General features: G+C 37.9%; 1 protein-coding gene across 3 annotated transcripts; it reads left to right on the forward strand.

Moving 5' to 3' along the window:
• Positions 1-267: 267 nt before the first annotated feature.
• On the forward strand, positions 268-20078 carry BPNT1 (3'(2'), 5'-bisphosphate nucleotidase 1). 3 transcript variants are annotated; one of them, XM_075997047.1, is made up of 10 exons: positions 268-416; positions 5960-6087; positions 8344-8448; positions 9157-9264; positions 10758-10806; positions 12461-12552; positions 13650-13694; positions 16616-16813; positions 17344-17449; positions 19450-20078. In XM_075997047.1, exons 2-10 carry the CDS (start codon positions 5968-5970, stop codon positions 19596-19598), a joined length of 972 nt encoding a protein of 323 aa, XP_075853162.1. In that variant the 5' UTR covers positions 268-416; positions 5960-5967; the 3' UTR covers positions 19599-20078. The 3 variants fall into 3 exon arrangements, with proteins under 3 accessions (XP_075853162.1, XP_012646953.1, XP_012646937.1); XM_012791499.3 differs by lacking the exon at positions 13650-13694; XM_012791483.3 differs by lacking the exon at positions 5960-6087.
• Positions 20079-20677: the final 599 nt, after the last annotated feature.

Here is a 20677-nt window from a genome sequence, read left to right on the forward strand (position 1 = left end):
TTCGAAGTTAAGTAGCTGCCACCGCAGAGCTGTATTACTAGTCGAAGGAGCATTTTAAAAAATGTAAATTGCATAAAGTGGGCTGGAAGACACCTGAAGCCAGAGCCAATCTTTAAAAGCAGACACACCTTTCACTTTTACACCGGGTAACAAGCACCTACGAGGACCTCGGAGAAAACACGAAGTGGAATTTTCGTTTGGGTCGGGAGTCTGAAAGAGCAATGCGCAGTGCCCGTTCTGCGCTTGCGCAGGATTTCGCGCATGCTCAGTAGTGAGGTAGGGCGGCCGTCCAGCCCCAAATGACCTATTGATAGCACGAGAGCGCGGTACTGGACGCTTCGAGGGACCCGTGTCTAGATAGCGCGTTTTTAATCGCCCGCGAACTGTCTTTGGTCTGTTGTTCCAGGTTTGTCACGGTAAGTTTCTCCCCTGAGGTTCAGGGCAAGGGGACATCTTAAGCAGATCTGAGTAGTTTCTTCAAGGGATTTATGTTTTTAAAAAAAATGTGAATCAGATTGCCTTCCCAGATATTCCAGTTTCGGACCTTTGAGTGTCTTTGAGTGTCAACATTTTAATTGTTTGTGCTTTTAATGCTCTGGGATCTTTTTATAAGTACATCTCTATATTGTAGAAGCAACAAGGCAAACCTAGACATTGCATTTGTTGGTGCACCCAAATTTAGAAACTGCCTTATGCCTAAAATTAAATTTCATTACAATTGCAGATATTCTTCCTGCTGTCATTTGTACATATTTGTAAACTTGCGTGATTTATTTGGGTTTCCCTGGAAATATATTTGCTGGTTCAAAAGATGTGTACATTTTACTTTTATTAAGGTTCTCAAAATCCTCCTGGCGCTTTGCATCCTTACCAACAATGCTCAGGAACATGTTCCCCCACACACTTGCAAACGGGGACAAGCTTTTTCTTATCTATGACAATTTTAGAAATAAGCAATGATTTCTCGTTGTGGTCTGCATTTCTTTCTTAATTAGTGAAGCTGAATATTCAGGTATTTCACGGCCATTGCTTTTCTTTTTCTAGGAATTGCCTGTTGCTGTCCTTTGCTCATTTTTTCTATTATTCATCTTTTACATACTGATATATAAGAGATCCTTACAAATTAGCTCATTTGCCTAATATGTGATACAAGATTTTTTCTCATTTTGTCAATTATCCGTTTACCTTGTTTATAGCATTTCAGTTATATAGTTTTAATTTTATATAGTCAAATTTATTATTATATGCTGTTATGGATTCTTAGTTTTATGCATAAAGTTTATAAAGTTTTGTTTATTTGTAAGTCTTTCCCCCATACTTTTAAGGTTTCATTCTTTACTTTTAAAAACCATCCACTTCCAGTAGAAGAGGAAAGTTAAAAAAAAAAAACAAAAACAAAAAAATAAAATAAAATAAAAACCATCCATTGTCCTGGAATATATTTTTTTTTTTTTTTTTTTTTTTTTTTTTTTTTTGAGACAGAGTCTCGCTTTGTTGCCCAGGCTAGAGTGAGTGCCGTGGCGTCAGCCTAGCTCACAGCAACCTCAAACTCCGGGGCTCAGCAATCCTACTGCCTCAGCCTCCTGAGTAGCTGGGACTACAGGCATGCGCCACCATGCCCGGCTAATTTTTATATATATATCAGTTGGCCAATTAATTTCTTTCTATTTATAGTAGAGACGGGGTCTCGCTCTTGCTCAGGCTGGTTTTGAACTCCTGACCTTGAGCAATCCGCCCGCCTCGGCCTCCCAAGAGCTGGAATATATTTTGATATAAAGAATGCAAAAAGGATTCAACTTTTTTTTTTAAAAAGTTAGCAACAGTTCTGCCATTTATGCACAATTGAATTTCCCCCATGATTTGAAATATCACTTTTACTATATTTGTATCTCTTTCTGGAATCTATTTGAATCCCACTAGCTAAACATTTTGAATTACTATAGTTTTACTAGTAACTTACTATAATGTTATGATATTTTGATGAATGGTAAAGGGAATATCTCTCTGCTCATTGTTCTTTTATCAAAATTTGTGTTGTATGCAGTATTACCTGTAGGAAAAAAAAAAAAAAATTTGTGTTGTGTTCACATTTTTATTTTTCCAGATGACCTTGAACATTATCATTTGGCCAGGTTTCAAAAGATAAATAATTTCAGTACTTTGATCAGTAACTCAATCATTCATTTTTAGTTCCTAATCTTCATATGCTCACCATTTTAATACGAGAAAAAACTGATCATTTGATTCCTGTTGTTTTTCATCCTTCTGAATTAGTCCTGTTGGCAGTTGTAAAGACTTCTTGAGTAGATGGGGGTGTAAGGTTGATTGCCTTTTGTTACACAACCTTTTTATATGTCTACTCTAAGCCTCAAGCCCAGAATATTATGAAAAAGAGCTGGTATAGGTTCAGGCACAGAGAATATAAGTGGCTTTCTCAATGTCATACAGATAATGTGTGCCAGAGCCAGTATTTGAACACAAGCAGTGTGTTCTAGAGCCTATGCCCTTAACCACTATGCTGTTTTTGACTAAGCTTTCAGAAAGACATGTTCACATAAGGTAGTGTTTTAAGACCCAGAAGGTCTAAACCTGATAGAGAAGAAGTATTAATACAATGGGTGGAATTTGAACTGCTTCAAGGAAGTTAACTTGCCTGTAGCTAGGCCTTCCTCTTAATCCACCTATACCATCAAAAAGATATCCTCATTTGGAGTCCTGAAGGGGGCACAAATAAAAAGCCTATTAGAAACCTTTTTTACAGATTTTGTGTTTTGGTATTAATAATACGATTAAGTATATTTTTTATACCAAGGATCAACATTGTATTCACTTGTTTAAACAATAAGGAAGAAAGCTATTAGGGCTAGGGAATAAGTAATATTTCATTACTTACTAATTCAGTTTGAAACAGAGAAGTACTTTTTTCCTTATTTGCCACCCTAAAGTGATTTGTGAAATTTCCTTATAAGTCATTGTTGTGCTTTAAATCAAACCTTATTTTTTTCCATTCTTATATCTTATAAACTGATTTTAGCTTTAAATGGTGGTTCATAAATACAGTGATTCAAAAACGGTGGTTCAAAAATATACATTTTGTGAGGAAGGTAGTAGACAAACTCTGAGAGTTTCTTTTTGGAAGGAAATTCCATAGACTTGGCTAATACAAGGGTTAATAGTTTAGTCGCTTATGAAGCCTGACAAGGCTCAAATAATTGTTTAACTGGCTCAAAGTTAAATGATATCTGTGAAAAGTTATAATAAAACCATACAGTACAGGTAAATGATCTTCCTGGTACAAAAGAAGTCTTATATAACATGGGAACTGAATGAGCATAGCACCACATATTAAAATAGACTCAGTGATTAAGACATCTGGGTAGAACAAATAATTGCCCTAAGATTACCTTTCCAGTGCAGAGTAAATCAAATACATGGCTGGATATGGATATCAGGGAGTAGAGGTAAAGGCAACAAAGTGTTTGCTAAATTATTTCTCCTGTTTTCTTTCTGAGGTACTTCTGAATTAGTAATAATCATAACTGGTTTATTCCACATGTAACACCTAGTATGCTAAGAAAATTAACCTAGCCTTATTATAACATAATAAGATAAACAGAATTCAAACAAAATCATCCCTTGGCATACCAGGAGGTTTGGTTCCAGGACACCTCCAACCTATGCCCAAATCTGCACATGTGAAAGTCTCATGGCCCTGCCAAACCTATATACAAAAAAAGGTTGGCCCTCTGCGTACCTGGGTTTCACATCCCTTTTCTATCTGCATTTGGTTGAAAAAAAAAAAAAAATCCATGTATAAGTAGACCTGCACAGTTCAAGCCCATATTGCTCAACTGTACATAGAAACCCATTTTATTTTCATCTTAATTCCAGACAGCTATTGGTCATAATATGGTATTCTTTACCTTACATCATTTTCAATTCCATCTTCCATCTGAAGAGTTGCAAACACTTCACTTGTTTATTTATTCTTGTGCATAAAATGTGGATGATAGGCTGGGAATGGTGGCCAGTAATCCCAGTACTTTGAGAGGCTGAGGTGAGATCATTTGAGGCCAGGAGTTCAAGACCAGCCTGGGCAACATAGCAAGATCTCATCTCTACAAAAAACAAAAAAAAATTTAATTAGCCAGGTGTGGTGGCACATGCTTATAGTCCCAACTACTCAGGAGGCTAAGGTGGGAGGATTGCTTGAGCCCTGGAGTTTGAGGCTACAGGGAGCTATGATCACACCACTGTACTCTAGCCCAGGCAACAGAGCAAGACCCTGTCTCAAAGAAAAAAAGAAAGAAAGAAAAAGTAAAAAAAAATGTGGATGATAGAAAAAAGATGTAAAGTGATTAAAAGGCACTTCAAGTCAAATATTCAATCAGAAATTGGTGGTAGAACAATGACTGTTGCTGAATTGAGGTTTATAATGTCCTTTATATATGTTCCTTATATAAAGGGAACAATAATTGTGTTTCCTTATTTCAGGGAAATAATGTTGACTTGATTTGATTTAGAGGTGGGAGAGTTTTTGCCATAGGTTGGTTCTCCATAAACTCTCTGAGACAGAGATAAAGTCCAAGAGGTTTACTGGGGAGTGTTCTTAGGATCACTTGTGGGAGGGAAGGGGAAGAAGGGAAGAAAGTAGTAGAAGGGGGAGATGTTGAGCTGTGATACAGTTTCACCTAAGGACTCAGTTGAGCTCACTGGGTACTCCGAAGCTGGGATGGCCCTTCAGAGTTGAAGTGGCAGACCAGTTGGTGTGGGGAGTGGCCTTTAAACCTCCCTGTTGCTATGTTTCAAGTGAAGTGACTCTTCTCAGCAGATAAATTCCCAAAGAAAGATGGCAGCTAAGGGCCATCTGTTGGCAGCAGTTTCAGCATCTGGGAAAGTAAGTCTTGCAGTCCTGAAGGGCATCTGGGTGGTGCATCCCAGCATCCCAGTCACTAAAATTACAGGATTTGAATTTTTATTTTCAAAGAGCAATATACTTCATTCCAAAGGCTGTTTTTTTCCCCCACTTATTTCACTGGAATTAGGATCTTCTCTGATACTCATGACTTTTCCAATTTTTTTTTTTCCAGATGATTGGTCTTTGTTCCAATTAGTGATGTGGCTTGTTCTCTTTATTTGCCTACTAATGAGGATGGGGGTAAATAACAGCAGGTTAAATTTTATTCAGTCTCTAAAGATACACTCACTGATTTTCAGAAAATAATTTTAATCACGTGCAGTTCCTCCCTCTTTTAATTACCCTACATGTACACCTGCATCCCTTACTCTATTTGTACCTCTCTTGGCACTCACTAGTTTTCTACTATAGACATTAGGTTGCATTATTTTACCCACAACCTGCAAAAATATTAGCTCCTCAGTGGACACATAGGTACTACAGTAATAGGGTATTGGGCAGGTGGGAAGGGGGAGGGGGGCAGGTATATACATACGTAATGAGTGAGATGTGCACCATCTGGGGGATGGTCATGATGGAGACTCAGACTTTTGGGGGGAGGGGGGGAAATGGGCATTTATTGAAACCTTAAAATCTGTACCCCCATAATATGCCAAAATAAAAAAAAAATATTAGCTCCTCAAAGGCAAATGTTGCATCTTATTTATATTTTTAGTCCATGAAGCACCTTCCATGGCCTTTGCACCTTACATAGCTGACACACAAACTTTTTCATGTGCTCAGCAGCCTGGGCAGGTTTCTCCTATCCTTCAAAATACCCCATCTGCAGACAGAAAGAAAAATAGAGAACTCATTGAGAGAGTTAATGCTGAAATTGAGGTTTTTTCCAAATCTCTTTTAGTAAATATTAAAGAACCTGCTCAGTTAATGAGAGCAGTCCTGAGTAAGCACTCAACAAATATGTGTTGAATTGAACCGGTGTAAATAAAACCAGTAGTTAGTTTTGAAACTAACAAAACATTTTTCTCAATTTCTTTTTAGGGCTGATCATGGCTTCTAGTCATACTGTGTTGATGCGGTTGGTAGCCTCAGCATATTCTATTGCCCAAAAGGCAGGAGTGATAGTCAGACGTGTTATTGCTGAAGGAGACCTGGGTATTGTGGAAAAGGTACTGAAACTCTCATCTCCTTTCATACGAACTTTATTTTTGTCCATTAAGGGTTAGCTAAAGGATGTAAAAATTTAGACAAACTATAATTCATGGCTCCCTTATGGAGACTGCAAAATCTGTGGTTCAAATGGGCTCCATATTTGCTTTGAAAATGACTCAGACTTCCTGTATCCAAGATCTTTAAAATAGAGTGAGTTAAGTCTCTCGCTTACAAGTCAGGCGTCTAAGTTCATTACCATAAGGAAAAAATGAAAGCCATATACATGAGTAAGAAACAACTTAGAAATGAGTTTATGTGAGTGAATTATAAACCATTCAACATAACTGCTTTTAAAAATAAAAATCATAAGAACAAGTGAAATCTCATTTCCTTTTTTGATAGATTTATGGGCCTGCTCCTTTGGCAAATAGATACAGGGTATCTTGATTTCAGCAAAATATTTGTTATAGTCTCTCATTTTCCATTTTTAAAAAGGTTCAAACTATTCATAGTTACATAGATGACAGCTCCATACTGAGCCACTGTTAGATGTATTCATAACTGAGTGAATAGCATTACCCAGAAATTTAAATTCTTGACTCATTTTAACCTGGAAAAGGATCATTGTTGGCAGGTCACAAAACACAGCCCTTAACTCTGTGCTGTAATCATAAAATTATATACACTTTTTTTTTTTTTGAGACAGAGTCTCGCTCTTTCACCTGGGCTAGAGTGCTGTGGCATGAGCCTGGCTCATAGCAACCTCCAACTCCTGGGCTCAAGCAATCCTCCTGCCTTAGCCTCCTGAGTAGCTGGGACTACAGGCATGCACCACCATGCCTGGCTAATTTTTTCTATATATTTTTAGTTGGCCAATTATTTTCATTCTATTTTTAGTAGAGATGGGTCTCACTCTTGCTCAGGCTGGTCTCCAACTCCTGATCTTGAGTGATCCACCCGCCTCGGTCTCCCAAAGTGCTAGGATTACAGGCTTGAGCCACCACACCCGGCCTAAAATTATATATACTTTAAAAAATGTATGGAATATATCTTCTCAAAAATTTTGTGGAAGAGGATAATGTAGAAAGCATACTTATCAGGCCAGGTGCAGTGGCTCACACCTGTAATCCTAACACTTTGGGAGGCCAAGGTGGAAGGATCACTTGAGGCCGGGAGTTCAGACCAGCCTGAACAAAGAGCAAGACCCTGTCTCTATAAAAAACAGAAAAATTAGCAGGGTGTGGTGGCATGTGCCTATAGTCCCTACTACTTGGGAGACTGAGGCAGGAGGATCACTTAAGCCCAGGTGCTTAAGGTTGCAGTGAGCTATGATGACACTACTGCACTCTAGCCAGGGCAACAGAGCAAGACCATGTCTCAAAAAAACAAAATCATAGTTATCAAATTTGTCAATAAAATAAATCCAGGAGGTCTAGGTTATATATTTGATTGTAGAGTAAGTATTCGAAATAGTTGCAACCTCTGAGAAAAGTGAACCAAATCCAACAAGATATTATAACAAGAGTAATGTAAGGTCCTATATTCATGTTCAAGTTGTATGAGTTAATCTGATTCAAATTTATTTGGAAAAGAGGTTTTAGTTAACCACAGGCATGCTTAGTGATAAACCAGCAGGGTAATACAGCTGCTTTCAGAAGGCTACTAATCTTGTCTTTTTTAGAAGGTCTCAACAAAATAAAAAAATAAAATAAAAAAGAAAGAAAGAAATTTCTGAGCTGGGGAAGAAAATGTCCTAAATTAGTTAAAAGCTCTTTTCCAAACTTTAACCACTATTAATCCTTTGAGAAAAACCAAGTTGAAAAACTAGTGGACTCTTTTGATGTTAAGTTCTGTGAATCTAAAAACTGACAGTATAATCTAAATCCTGTGTCACTTATGCACTAGTAATCAGTGGACAACTTATTTCACATTAGTTCTGCTAAAATTTACATTCTTAAGGCTGGGTGCTGTGGCTCACGCCTGTAATCCCAGCACTTTGGGTGGGTGAGGTGGGAGGATTGTTTGAGGCTAGGAGTTCAAGACCAGCCTGGGCAACATAGCAAGACCTTGTCTCTACAATAAAGATTAGCCACACATAGTGACATGTGCCTGTAGTCCTCGCTACTTGGGAGAATCTCTTGAGCCCAGGAGTTTGAGGTTGTAGTGAGCTACAGTTGTGCCACTACACTCCAGCCTGAGCAACAGAGCAAGATCCCGCCCCTAAAAAAAAAGTTAATTAAAAAATAAAATAAAATTTGCTTTCTTTGTTACAGACCTGTGCAACAGACCTGCAGACCAAAGCAGATCGATTGGTACAGATGAGCATATGTTCTTCACTGGCACGGAAATTCCCCAAACTAACAATTATAGGGGAAGAGGTAAGAGTTGTCAGAGACATGGTATTTTTTAAATCTGTTTGCCATATAGATTTATAACTGACACCGTAATAATTTATATACCACTGTGATGATTTTAAGCATTGTATCTATTGTTTTAAACACAAAAATAATTATTGTATTCCTTGGACTTAGAGGAAATATCTGATTTTAAAATATTTTGGTCCATTTCTAGGCCACATGTCTTAATTCCTGGCCATAGAAGATATGGTTACCATTATAAAACCCAGCTTATACAAACTATAAGTTGAGCAAAGTTTTAGAATTTTGGAATAAAATGGGTTATATTGTTGCTATTCATTTGTTTTTTAAAATTAGGCTTACTTGCACACCTCTGCAAAGACTGTAACACTTTGAAAGTGAAGGAATTGACATCTCATGTTAACTGAGAGATTAGAAGTGTCTGCTGTCAGAGCCACTTGTTTAAATAAGTTTATAATATTTAAAAATTCTTTTCCTTTTAAACATTGTTCAGGACAATGAGGATGGGACCATTTAAACTTTGATAAACTTCATATGATTGTTTTTGCCATTTTAGTAGGTTTGCTTTTAAAGCTCTAAATAAACATAAATGGTAAACAGGAAGGACTAGTGAAAACTCTTATGCAGCATTTCTTCTGAGACAAAGTGTACTCTGTAAACACAAAACAACTTTCATAACCATAACCATTAGTGTTATCTCTGCTTTAGGATCTGCCTCCTGAGGAAGTGGATCAAGAACTTATTGAAGATGGTCAGTGGGAAGAAATACTGAAGCAACCATGCCCATCACAGTACAGTAATATTAAAGAGGAAGATGTATGGTCCATATTTATACTTAATTCTATATTAATCTGCATGTTGTTTTTGGGGGGTTTTTTTGCCATAGTAAAGGAAATGAAATTTGCCTATAAAATGAAAAGCTGGTAGTTTTAAAATAGGGGCAACCAGGACGTTGAAATCTTTCAGAGCCACCATAGATGTATCAGGCAACCATATGGAATTTAGAATTCTGTTTATTATCCTATTGGCTTTCTTTCTACTCTGAAACCATTGTTAAAAATACTTTTAGGAAGATAATCTAATTTGTTCTTACTAAGCTTGGTAGTAAACCATTACATTAGTCATTGGGGCTAGAAGGACATGAAAGAGGTTGATACCTCATATTTTTATAATGTCATAAAAATCACCCCACTTTTTATAGTTGCTTAAGTTCAATCTATGAGTTTGGATAACCACCATACTTCTTTAGTTTTCTGGGGGTTTGTTTGTTTGTTTGTTTGTTTTTAAACACGGATCACTGAGAAATCTTTAGTTTTCTAATTATAAATCATTTAACACACATTCATGGAAAACTTACTATGAGTAAGGCACGGAGGATACAAAGAAAATGAGAAACGTCATCTTCCATCAGAAATATGCCCTCACTCACAAATTCACAGCCAGCGTTAAAGTTCTAGGGGTTAAAGGCAGCATATCCTGAATCATGTAAAAGGTACTAAGGAGAAGGAATTTCTTTTACTGCTAGTTTTATGAACCATTCATTTTTCTTTAACTTATACGTCCTGTCTCTTTAAGATAATCAGACTGTCATTTTTAAAAATCAGCACTTGTGTTTAAAAAACAGTAACAGGCCGGGCGCGGTGGCTCACGCCTGTAATCCTAGCTCTCTGGGTGGCCGAGGCGGGCGGATTGCTCAAGGTCAGGAGTTCGAAACCAGCCTGAGCAACAGCGAGACCCGTCTCTACTATAAATAGAAAGAAATTAATTGGCCAACTAATATATACAAAAAATTAGCCAGGCATGGTGGCGAATGCCTGTAGTCCCAGCTACTTGGGAGGCTGAGGCAGGAGGATTGCTTGAGCTAGGAGTTTGAGGTTGCTGTGAGCTAGGCTGACGCCACGGCACTCACTCTAGCCTGGGTAACAAAGCGAGACTCTGTCTCAAAAAAAAAAAAAAAAAAAAAGTAACAACCACACATTGTTGAAAACATTTTTATTCCACTTTGCAAGTTTTCCTTGTACCACCATCTAGAGCTTATTGTATTTGTGGCCTTGTGCTCAGTGTTCAAATGACAATACATTTTTATTGGTTAAGCATTTCACATTTAAAATTCTTAAATCAGACTTTTCTCTAATTTAAATGAACATTTTCCATGATTACAAAACAATAAGGTTTTTTTGCTATCATAAAACAGATGATGTTGGCTTAAGCCAACCATAATTTTTTAAATGAAAAAAAGAATAGTTTTAGTCTATTTTGGGGATTTTATATGCTTGATTTAGATGTTTTATCTCTCTTTCTCCTTTTAGCTTGTGGTCTGGGTTGATCCTCTGGATGGTACTAAGGAATATACTGAAGGTTGGTATTTTTTTTGTATTCATATTTGACAGTAGTAGGACAAGAATAATACGATGGTTAGTTGTAAACATTTGATATTTTGTTGTATGGAAAGCTGGTATCATGTTTTATGTTTTTCCCAAAAGCCATATTTGTGTTCATAGTAGCTGTTATCATACATCAGTGGTTATTAAGACAGAGGGAAACCATTCATTTCCTTCAAATACCATCCCCCCACATAGTCTACCAGCCCCACAATTCTAATGTCCCCCAGATGAGAGTAACTAATGTATTAAACCTGTCTCACCAAAGGGACTGTCCTGAACCCTCAACTCTAATGGGGTAGAAAAGTGATGACAAGCGCAGCTGTACTGCCCCGCTGTGCCACCACCACCATCCTATGACCATCACGTGGATTCTCCCCTATGTCTTGCTTCACAGCCTCACCTTTTAAAGATGGGTTTTGAAACACAGTACAACATTTTCCTGTCTGAAGTCACCTAAGATTAGAAAACTTAGGAAGCAGTAAGTTAAAATTGGTAACAAAACCAGGCTCAGGGCTAGGCATGGTGGCTCACACCTGTAATCCTAGCACTCTGGGAGGCCGAGGCGGGCAGATTGCTCGAGGTCAGGTGTTCAAAACAAGCCTGAGCAAGAGTGAGACCCTGTCTCTACTATAAATAGAAAGAAATCAATTGGCCAACTAATATATATAGAAAAAATTAGCCGGGCATGGTGGCGCATGCCTGTAGTCCCAGCTACTCGGGAGGCTGAGGCAGGAGGATTGCTTGAGCCCAGGAGTTTGAGGTTGCTGTGAGCTTGGCTGACACCACGGCACTCACTCTAGCCTGGGCAACAAAGCGAGACTCTGTTTCAAAAAAAAAAAAAAAAAACAGGCTCAGAGCCAGAGTGGTTAGGTTTTAGAAGCTTAAAAGTTCTATTTTTCAAATAAAGATCTACACAGGTTTTCTTACATTGGTTCCCAGCTTCCTGGCTTAAAAAAAAAGAAAATTTCTCACAATTATTAGAAAAAAACTCTATCGCTGTTCTTGGATGACACATATCTATAACGAGTGACACATACAGTGTGTGGACTGAAAACATCTCTATAATCCATTGAGAAATAAGAAAACTCTAGACAGCTTTAATGTGTATAAGACAGCCTAGAAAGCTCATTAGATCTTGAGCCCTACTTCCAAAGATTTTGATGCACTAGTTCTGGGAAGGAGCCTGAGAAGATCTGTATTAAAAAATTACATGAGTGAATTCTGATGCTGCTTGGTAGTCCATGGACCCCACTCTGAGAAACCCTGCTTTAAAGGTTTGAAGTGCAAGTCTAGAGAGTAATCCAGGAAGATAGAGTGATTCTGCAGGTAAGAATGAGTTAGATGGTGGCAGAAGAGGCATAGAGAAATCTAATAATAATGGTTGCTTTATTTAATTGGTTTACAAATTGTATTAATGAGACCATGATTATCAATTCAATTAAGTGGTCATAGCCACATTCTGTTTCTCTGTCCAGTTCTCTTATAATTTGTGCATTTTGTCATAAGTAGGATTGATCACGATGAATCATTGCAAATTCCATACCTTTACTGCAAAAATAACTTGGAGCAATTGATGTATTGATGATGAGTCATAACCTGGCAAAGTGATACTCATTTCTTCTTTATAGGTCTTCTGGACAATGTCACAGTTCTTATTGGAATTGCTTATGAAGGAAAAGCCATAGCAGGAATTATTAACCAGCCATACTACAACTACCAGGTATTGCTATAAGTGACACAAAAACATTTTATTAAGATAAATAATTATAGTGTTATATGATTCCTGATACTATCTAATCCAGTGGTTTCTAGCTTGGTTGCACATACAATTATCTGGAGAGCTTTTCAATCTTTTCAAGATTCCCAAGTCATACCTTAGAAATATCGAACCAGAACCCCTGGGGGTATTTGAACTAGGAATGTATATATATATATGTGAGTGTGCACAGACACACTGTATATACTATATATTTTTTATATATTCTTTATGATTCACATACAAAAGTTGGGGAATTGCTGATATCGTTCTTGATTAGCTTGGTCATCAAGACCCCTGATTTATAGCTGGTTCTTGAAGCATATTGAAGAAATGAACCATTTCAACCAAGAAAAGATGCTAGCTATGTTGTTTTCCAGGTTATACTGCATACTGCCAAAATTATAGTGAGTATTGATAACAGAACTAAATATGCTCTTGCACTCTTTTCTCTTGTTTTTTCTAATCTGCTTTGACTTTCTATTATAGTTCAAAGAAAATATGTGCCTTAGAAGCAAGAGACTAGTGTAATTTCAAAGCAAGAATATAGCATTAAATCACATTAAATTTTAAGGGTAAGTGTTGAGAGAAAATAGTTAAGGTATTTACATTAATGTGACCTTGATAGAGCTTTGGAGAAACAAAGTAAGCAAAGTGAAGACTATTCTGAACTTCCAATTTGAGTTAAAAGCAGGATTAATCTTTACTTCTAATATAAATGTTTTTCCTGCTGTTTGTGTGATTATAATTTTTATTTACAATCATGTCTTAGGATTTAGCAAAATAAATATACATTATTGGGAAAGTCATATTGAATTGCTTAAGTGTCCATTAAGTCTTTTAATAGGACTTTAATGTTCATACGGTATTATATGTAGACACTAGTTTGTGGTTTTTATTTAAACTTTAAGTTAATGCTATTACTTAGAAGAGGGGCATTTAATTCATAGAAAACATGGTAATGCATGGCACATTTCATTAAAACAAATCTTCATGCTTAAGAGTTGTTAATAATTTTCATCACTTTCTGAGATTGGAAAAATTATATTCATTTTCCACAGAACAATGAAAAGGAGAAGTTAAGGGAACACAGGAATGAAGCAAAGGTGAGAAAAATAGCTAGGGTTTTGGCTCCGCTAGTAGGTAAAAAAGAGGTAGGCAACTTGTGGTACTCTAGGCGTCATTGCCCATCCCACGTGCAGTTCATTTTCTCCTGTTCTGCTTCTCCTCTTCATTCCCTCCCCCCTCGCTTCATTCCCTTCTGTACACTCTCTTTGTCCTCTCTTTTCCTTGTCTCTTGCTTATGCCTTAAAATTCGTTGCAACAAATAAAAGTAGAAAAGTTGCTTGGCTGTGTTGGCAGTATTCAGGCTAACGGTTCAATTTTAAATTATCATCATAATAATAGCTAAAATTTATTAAGGGCTTACTGTATGCTGCCAAGCTCAAGGGATTCACATGTATTATCTCTAATACACTCACCACAACCCTTTAAAGAAACCATTGTCTGCATTTTAAAGGAGAGGAGGAGACTGAGGCAATTAACTTGCCCGAAGGTCACCCAATTAGCTGGGATTCAAACTCAGGTCCAGATTTCACTTTGTTGCCCAGGCTAGAGTAAGTGCCGTGGCATCAGCCTAGCTCACAGCAACCTCAAACTCCTGGGCTCAAGCAATCCTCCTGCCTCAGCCTCCCGAGTAGCTGGGTCTACAGGCATGCGCCACCATGCCTGGCTAATTTTTTTTCTATACATATTAGTTGGCCAATTAATTTCTTTCTATTTATAGTAGAGATGGGGTCTTACTCTTGCTCAGGCTTGGTTCGAACTCCTGACCTTGAGCGATCCTCCCGCCTCAGCCTCCCAGAGAGCTAGGATTACAGGTGTGAGCCACCGCGCCCAGCCTGTATTTCTTCTCTTTATAGCTCTTTATAGCTCTTGAGCCACATAAAAAGACTTGACAATTGAAACTTTATTGTTGTTTCTAATAAATACTGAAGTGGGTGGGCACTGGAAAGGAAACAGTGTGGCATGGTACATAGAAACCCACTCTATTTATCAGAGCTATTTTCTTAACCATTAAGAAGCTTACTTAACTCATCAGTAAAATGAAACTTCAGCCTTTATTACCCTCAGAAAATTGGTGTGGAGCCTTTGAAGGAAAAAGGTAACGAGAGAGATGGCAAGTCGGGAGCACAGAGGAAGGCCAGCTGTCTGCACCATGGGATTGAGCTTACCTCACCCAGACACCAGATCCCTTGGTCCCATCCTCTTTGCCTACATACTCATTTACAGAGGGAATTGTGACTTTTGGGACCAGAATATTTGTGTCCACTGTCTGCTTCTCTTTTTTCCCCCCAGAATAACTGGAGAGTTGAATTAATAAATAGATTTCTTGGGGAGCTTGGAATTAGTCTTAGCAATCAAGCTAAATATAAAGCCTAATGAGTACCTAGAGCCACCATAGAGGCCATCTGTACTTTTCAGATTCCAAGCCTCTCCTGTAATGTAGAGTCAAGAGGCAGCAGAGGAAGCACACTAACATATATTGAGTACCTGGTGCTTGTTCTCTGCTTCCTTTGTTGCCCCATTTATAGAGAGCACTATCAGTAGTCAGCCTCTTCTGCGATTCCCTTCTCTGTAAAAAGCTGTCTCACCCAGGGCCACATCGCTTCCCAATGCAATCCATTCCCAATGACCGATTATTGCAGGAGTATGAAGACCTGGCATGTCATCCTAATTTGGGACAACCCTGAAGGGCCACTCTAGCTCCAGAGCCCTCCATAGGGTCAGCTAAAGCTGTTGTTCGGCCTGCATTGCTGCTCATTTCTTCCCACTGTCCACACCTGCTCCCTTCCACAGGTGTTGATCTCAAGTGACTACATAACAAACACCCCATCTGTCTCAGAGTCTGCTTCCCAGGGAGCCAAATCTGCAACATAAGCATGTTTCAGTATAACAGCCCCCAGGGTACTTGCTGTAGCATAAGTAAGATATGTTTGAAAACGTTTTGATGGAAAAACTCAGGTAGTCTAATTTAGTGATGAAGAATGGTGGCTTTGAACACAGATAAGCCCAGTTGTGTATTATGAACTACTCTAAGCTTAGAGTCCTTAGTCCGATTACTTAATGATTCCAAATCTCATTTTTCTCATCTTTAAAATAAGTATGATAATATATACTTCATGGGTTGCTTTGAGGACTGAATGAGATAATACATGTAAAGCACTTAGTATGGTACCTGGTACATGCTTGGTATTCAGTAAAATATATGTCTGTATGTCTACGATTTATGTCTACTATATTAATATCACATTTTGATGACTTTGTTAATCATTTTATATATCAGTTTTACTTTCCATGAGATACACATTATTTTTTTTCTATATGAAGTGTATAGTTAGAATAATGTGGTTGAAAATTCTTTGAACTCTGCAAAGGAAAATGGAGATTCTAAGAATGCATTATTATTGTCATTTTACACTACAATTGTCAATAAAATCTTAACCCTGATCCCACTGCATAGCTACTCTTTTGTATCATTATCAGCCTATTCAGTTGCTCTATCTTATGGCAGCAAAATACATTTTCATCATTACCTAGTCCCATAGTAACATGATCCTTATTGTTCCTTAGGTAATAAAAAGTACTGATCGATATATGGTGTTTCATTCCATGGGGACTTCAGTACCTTTGAAAAATGGCTATTTTCAGATACAACCAAAAGATCATTGGATGATTCATAGAAAAACAGTAATCAGTACATGATATTTATTTTCCTGAGGATTCCAAGGAATAACCAAAACTTCCCATCATTACCATTGAAACTATTAACAAAAACAATGAGAATAATCAGCTGATTCTCCCAGGAAAAATTCTTTGTCAGTGGTATTATTCTTGTATTTTATAACATTATTATGCTTTTATTTAAAAAAAATAATGATGCCCATGTAACTAAATATTCCATTTATGGCTAACATTTTTCTCCAAATGATTACAAACTTTATTGTTGTTTCACTCGTTTGCATAGGCAGGACCAGATGCTGTGTTGGGGAGGACCATCTGGGGAATTTTAGGTTTAGGTGCCTTTGGGTTTCAACTGAAAGAAGTCCCGGCTGGGAAACACATTATCACAACTACCCGATCCCATAGCAACAAGCTGGTTACTGACTGTGTTACAGCCATGAACCCTGACGACGTGCTGCGAGTGGGAGGAGCCGGAAATAAGGTAGGAATAAGGTCTGTGATCAGCTCTGAAATGTAGTTGAATATTAAAGGGAAAATGGAGTTTTTGTAAAAACATAAAGAGTTTAAGAGAAGGGATTTAAGATTATAATTTGCCACTAAAAGCACATTTTAGCAACATTTAAAGAATTTTAAAGAAATTTAAGAGTCAAGTCTTTTTTTTTCATTTAAAGATTTTGTGTTAATGAAAATCTTCGGGATAAGACCCCATGCCTCTTGCCAAGGGCCTTATTTTCCCAGGGACGCTCCTGGATTCCTTCCTAGACCTTTCTTCTGCAGACCCTGAGGATGGGTCTGCCTGCCTGCCTCCTTTCTGTCTACTTCCCCCATTCTTTTGTTCAGGCTTCCAACCTTCTGAGAAAATTGTGAAGTTGTTAGTAGTTAAAGCTATTTACCTAAGTTAACTCTAACCAAGGAGTTGATGGAAAATCCCTGATAGAAGCAAGCAAGCAGTTTTTCTTATTTGAACCTCAGTCATTTATGGTGAAGGGATAATTATTTTTAACCTTACAGATTATTCAGCTGATTGAAGGCAAAGCCTCTGCTTATGTATTTGCAAGTCCTGGATGTAAGAAGTGGGATACTTGTGCTCCAGAAGTTATTTTACATGCTGTGGGAGGTTAGTCCATTTTATTTCAGGGAATTAGAGTTTTTATATCATGCTAAGACATAATATTTCAGTAATATTACTTCACTTAGACTCTTAGGATATAAAAGCTAGAAGGAAATTTAGAGATTGTCCAGTCCAAGCCCCTCATTTCATAGATAAAAAAGTAGATTTTAGGCCGGGCGCGGTGGCTCACGCCTGTAATCCTAGCTCTTGGGAGGCCGAGGCGGGCCGATTGCTCAAGGTCAGGAGTTCAAAACCAGCCTGAGCAAGAGCGAGACCCCGTCTCTACTATAAATAGAAAGAAATTAATTGGCCAACTGATATATATATAAAAAATTAGCCGGGCATGGTGGCGCATGCCTGTAATCCCAGCTACTCGGGAGGCTGAGGCAGGAGGATCACTCGAGCCCAGGAGTTTGAGGTTGCTATGAGCTAGGCTGACGCCATGGCACTCACTCTAGCCTGGACAACAAAGCGAGACTCTGTCTCAAAAAAAAAAAAAGTAGATTTTTAGGAAACTTGTTCTTCTTTAGTCTCTTTTTTGAACTTTGATCTACATACAGTTAATTTAATTGAGCCTTTATTTTTAGCTTTCTTTTTTTTTTTGAAACAGAGTCTCGCTCTATTACCCAGGCTGGAGTGCAGCGGTGCAATCTTAGCTCACTGCAACCTTGAACTCCTGGGCTCAAGCAATCCTCAATTAGCATGCCACCACACCCAGCTAAATTTTTTTATTTTGAGTTCAGGGGTTCGAGACCACTCTGAGCAACAGGAGACCCCGTCTCTACCAAAAATAGAAAAAATTAGCTGGGCATGGTGGCACATGCCTGTAATCCCAGCTACTTGGGAGACTGAGGCAAGAGGATCACTTGAGCCCCCAGGGGTTTGAGGTTCATTTAGCTATGATGATGCCACTGCACTCTACCAAGGGCGACAGAGTGAGACCCTGTCTCTAAATAGATAAACAGTAGAATGAAGAAAACATTTTTGAAAATGTGAATAGCGGTGATATAGTATAAGCAATAAGAAAAGTGATCACCTCTGGAGAATTGATACCAAGAAATAAAAAAAATTGAAAATACTAAATAAAATTCATTTTAATCAGACAGAAAAAAATTTATCCTTCAGTTAAAATTGTTCTATAGTCTTAAATTTCAAGTGAATTAAAATTTTAACCTTTCTGGTCACTCCTTATGTTATTTTATCCAGAATTTATTGGCTACTCGTGGATAGGGAACCAAAATGTACTTAAAAAAATAACTGGAGGCCGGGCGCGGTGGCTCACGCCTGTAATCCTAGCTCTTGGGAGGCCGAGGCGGGCGGATTGCTCAAGGTCAGGAGTTCAAAACCAGCCTGAGCAAGAGCGAGACCCCGTCTCTACTATAAAACAGAAAGAAATTAATTGGCCAACTGATATATATATATAAAAAATTAGCCGGGCATGGTGGCACATGCCTGTAGTCCCAGCTACTCGGGAGGCTGAGGCAGAAGGATCACTCGAGCCCAGGAGTTTGAGGTTGCTGTGAGCTAGGCTGACGCCACGGCACTCACTCTAGCCTGGACAACAAAGTGAGACTCTGTCTCAAAAAAAAAAATAAAAATAAAAAAAATAACTGGAGCCGGGCGTGGTGGCTCACGCCTGTAATCCTAGCTCTTGGGAGGCCGAGGCGGGCGGATTGCTCAAGGTCAGGAGTTCAAAACCAGCCTGAGCAAGAGCGAGACCCCGTCTCTACTATAAATAGAAAGAAATTAATTGGACAACTGATATATATATAAAAAATTAGCCGGGCATGGTGGCGCATGCCTGTAGTCCCAGCTACTCGGGAGGCTGAGGCAGAAGGATCGCTCGAGCCCAGGAGTTTGAGGTTGCTGTGAGCTAGGCTGACGCCACGGCACTCACTCTAGCCTGGACAACAAAGCAAGACTCTGTCTTTAAAAAAAATAAATAAATAACTGGAAACATCATGCTCCAATTAGCCATTAACATTGTATTGGTGTTTTTTTGATAGGCAAGTTAACGGATATCCATGGGAATGCCCTTCAATACAACAAGGAGGTGAAGCACATGAACTCTGCAGGGGTCCTTGCCACGCTGAGGAATTACGACTACTATGCAAGCCGAGTTCCAGAATCTGTTAAAAAGGCGCTTGTTCCTTAAAGGAAAGTTTCATTTACTTAGCTAGGAACAGGACTTGTTCTTAAAATAATATATATATTAAAGCTCATTGGATGGAATTAGAACTCCACCTTCATTCATTGTTGATCAATGACTTATATTTAATTACTGTACTTAGGACTAGAAAACAGAATTAAAGAATTTAAGTTGATGAATTAATCAACCAGACCAATTTTGACATCTGGAAAATTTGTAAGTTTAATAAATTTCTTTTCCTCCTTTTATGCAGAGTAATGAAAAAAAAGGTTTAGCTTCAACTGATATTCCAAGTCAATTGTTTACTCAACATTCCTATCTTGTAAACCAGATTTCTTTAGGGCACGGTTGTTCCTACATCTCACTCTTGTTTTTCACAATAATTTTTAAAGTGTTTCTATTCCAATTATGAATATATATAATGTTGTTATGTGTATTCATAAAAGATTTATGGGGAATGTTTCCTTTAAATAAATTATTTAATCCTAGCTCTTTATGTTATTCACTAGCTTTTTTTTTTTTAAGTATTTAAAAATTATAAATTCTCTACTATGGGGATCCGTTTATTCTTATGGCATCATTTTAAGGCTTACCTGTGAAAAGTTTGGGTAATTGCCTTTATTCCTCCCAAGGGGCAATTATAACATATACTCAATTCTGACATTATGCCTAGATTTTTATATTTTGAGTCTGTGTCCATTCCTTTTAATTAAATATCTCTGATTTTTGGAATAAGCAAGTGATTTAAATTGATAGTTCCCAAACCCAACTGTATTTCAGAATCATCTAGATTTTTTTAAAATGCAGATTCACAGGATCTGTCCTAGCAATTTTAATTCTGTGTATTTTAAGAAGGCTAGTCTGGGAACGTTGATAATCATCTAACTGTAGGACTCACTAGATAAGATAATACAGTGTTATTTTACAAGGGCATCATAATCTAGCAGGAAGAGGTCTCTGTGGCTTCCACATCTTTGATCACTCCCTCTTATGACTCTCTTGTCCTTACTTTCTTCTTCCCCCTTTTAGCCACTCCTGCTCAGTCTCCTTTCTTGCTTTCTCTTTGTCTTCCTTCCCTTAAAAGC

This window comes from Microcebus murinus, chromosome 23 (genome assembly GCF_040939455.1).
Source record: "Microcebus murinus isolate Inina chromosome 23, M.murinus_Inina_mat1.0, whole genome shotgun sequence".
Classification (NCBI taxonomy): Eukaryota; Metazoa; Chordata; class Mammalia; order Primates; family Cheirogaleidae; genus Microcebus; species Microcebus murinus.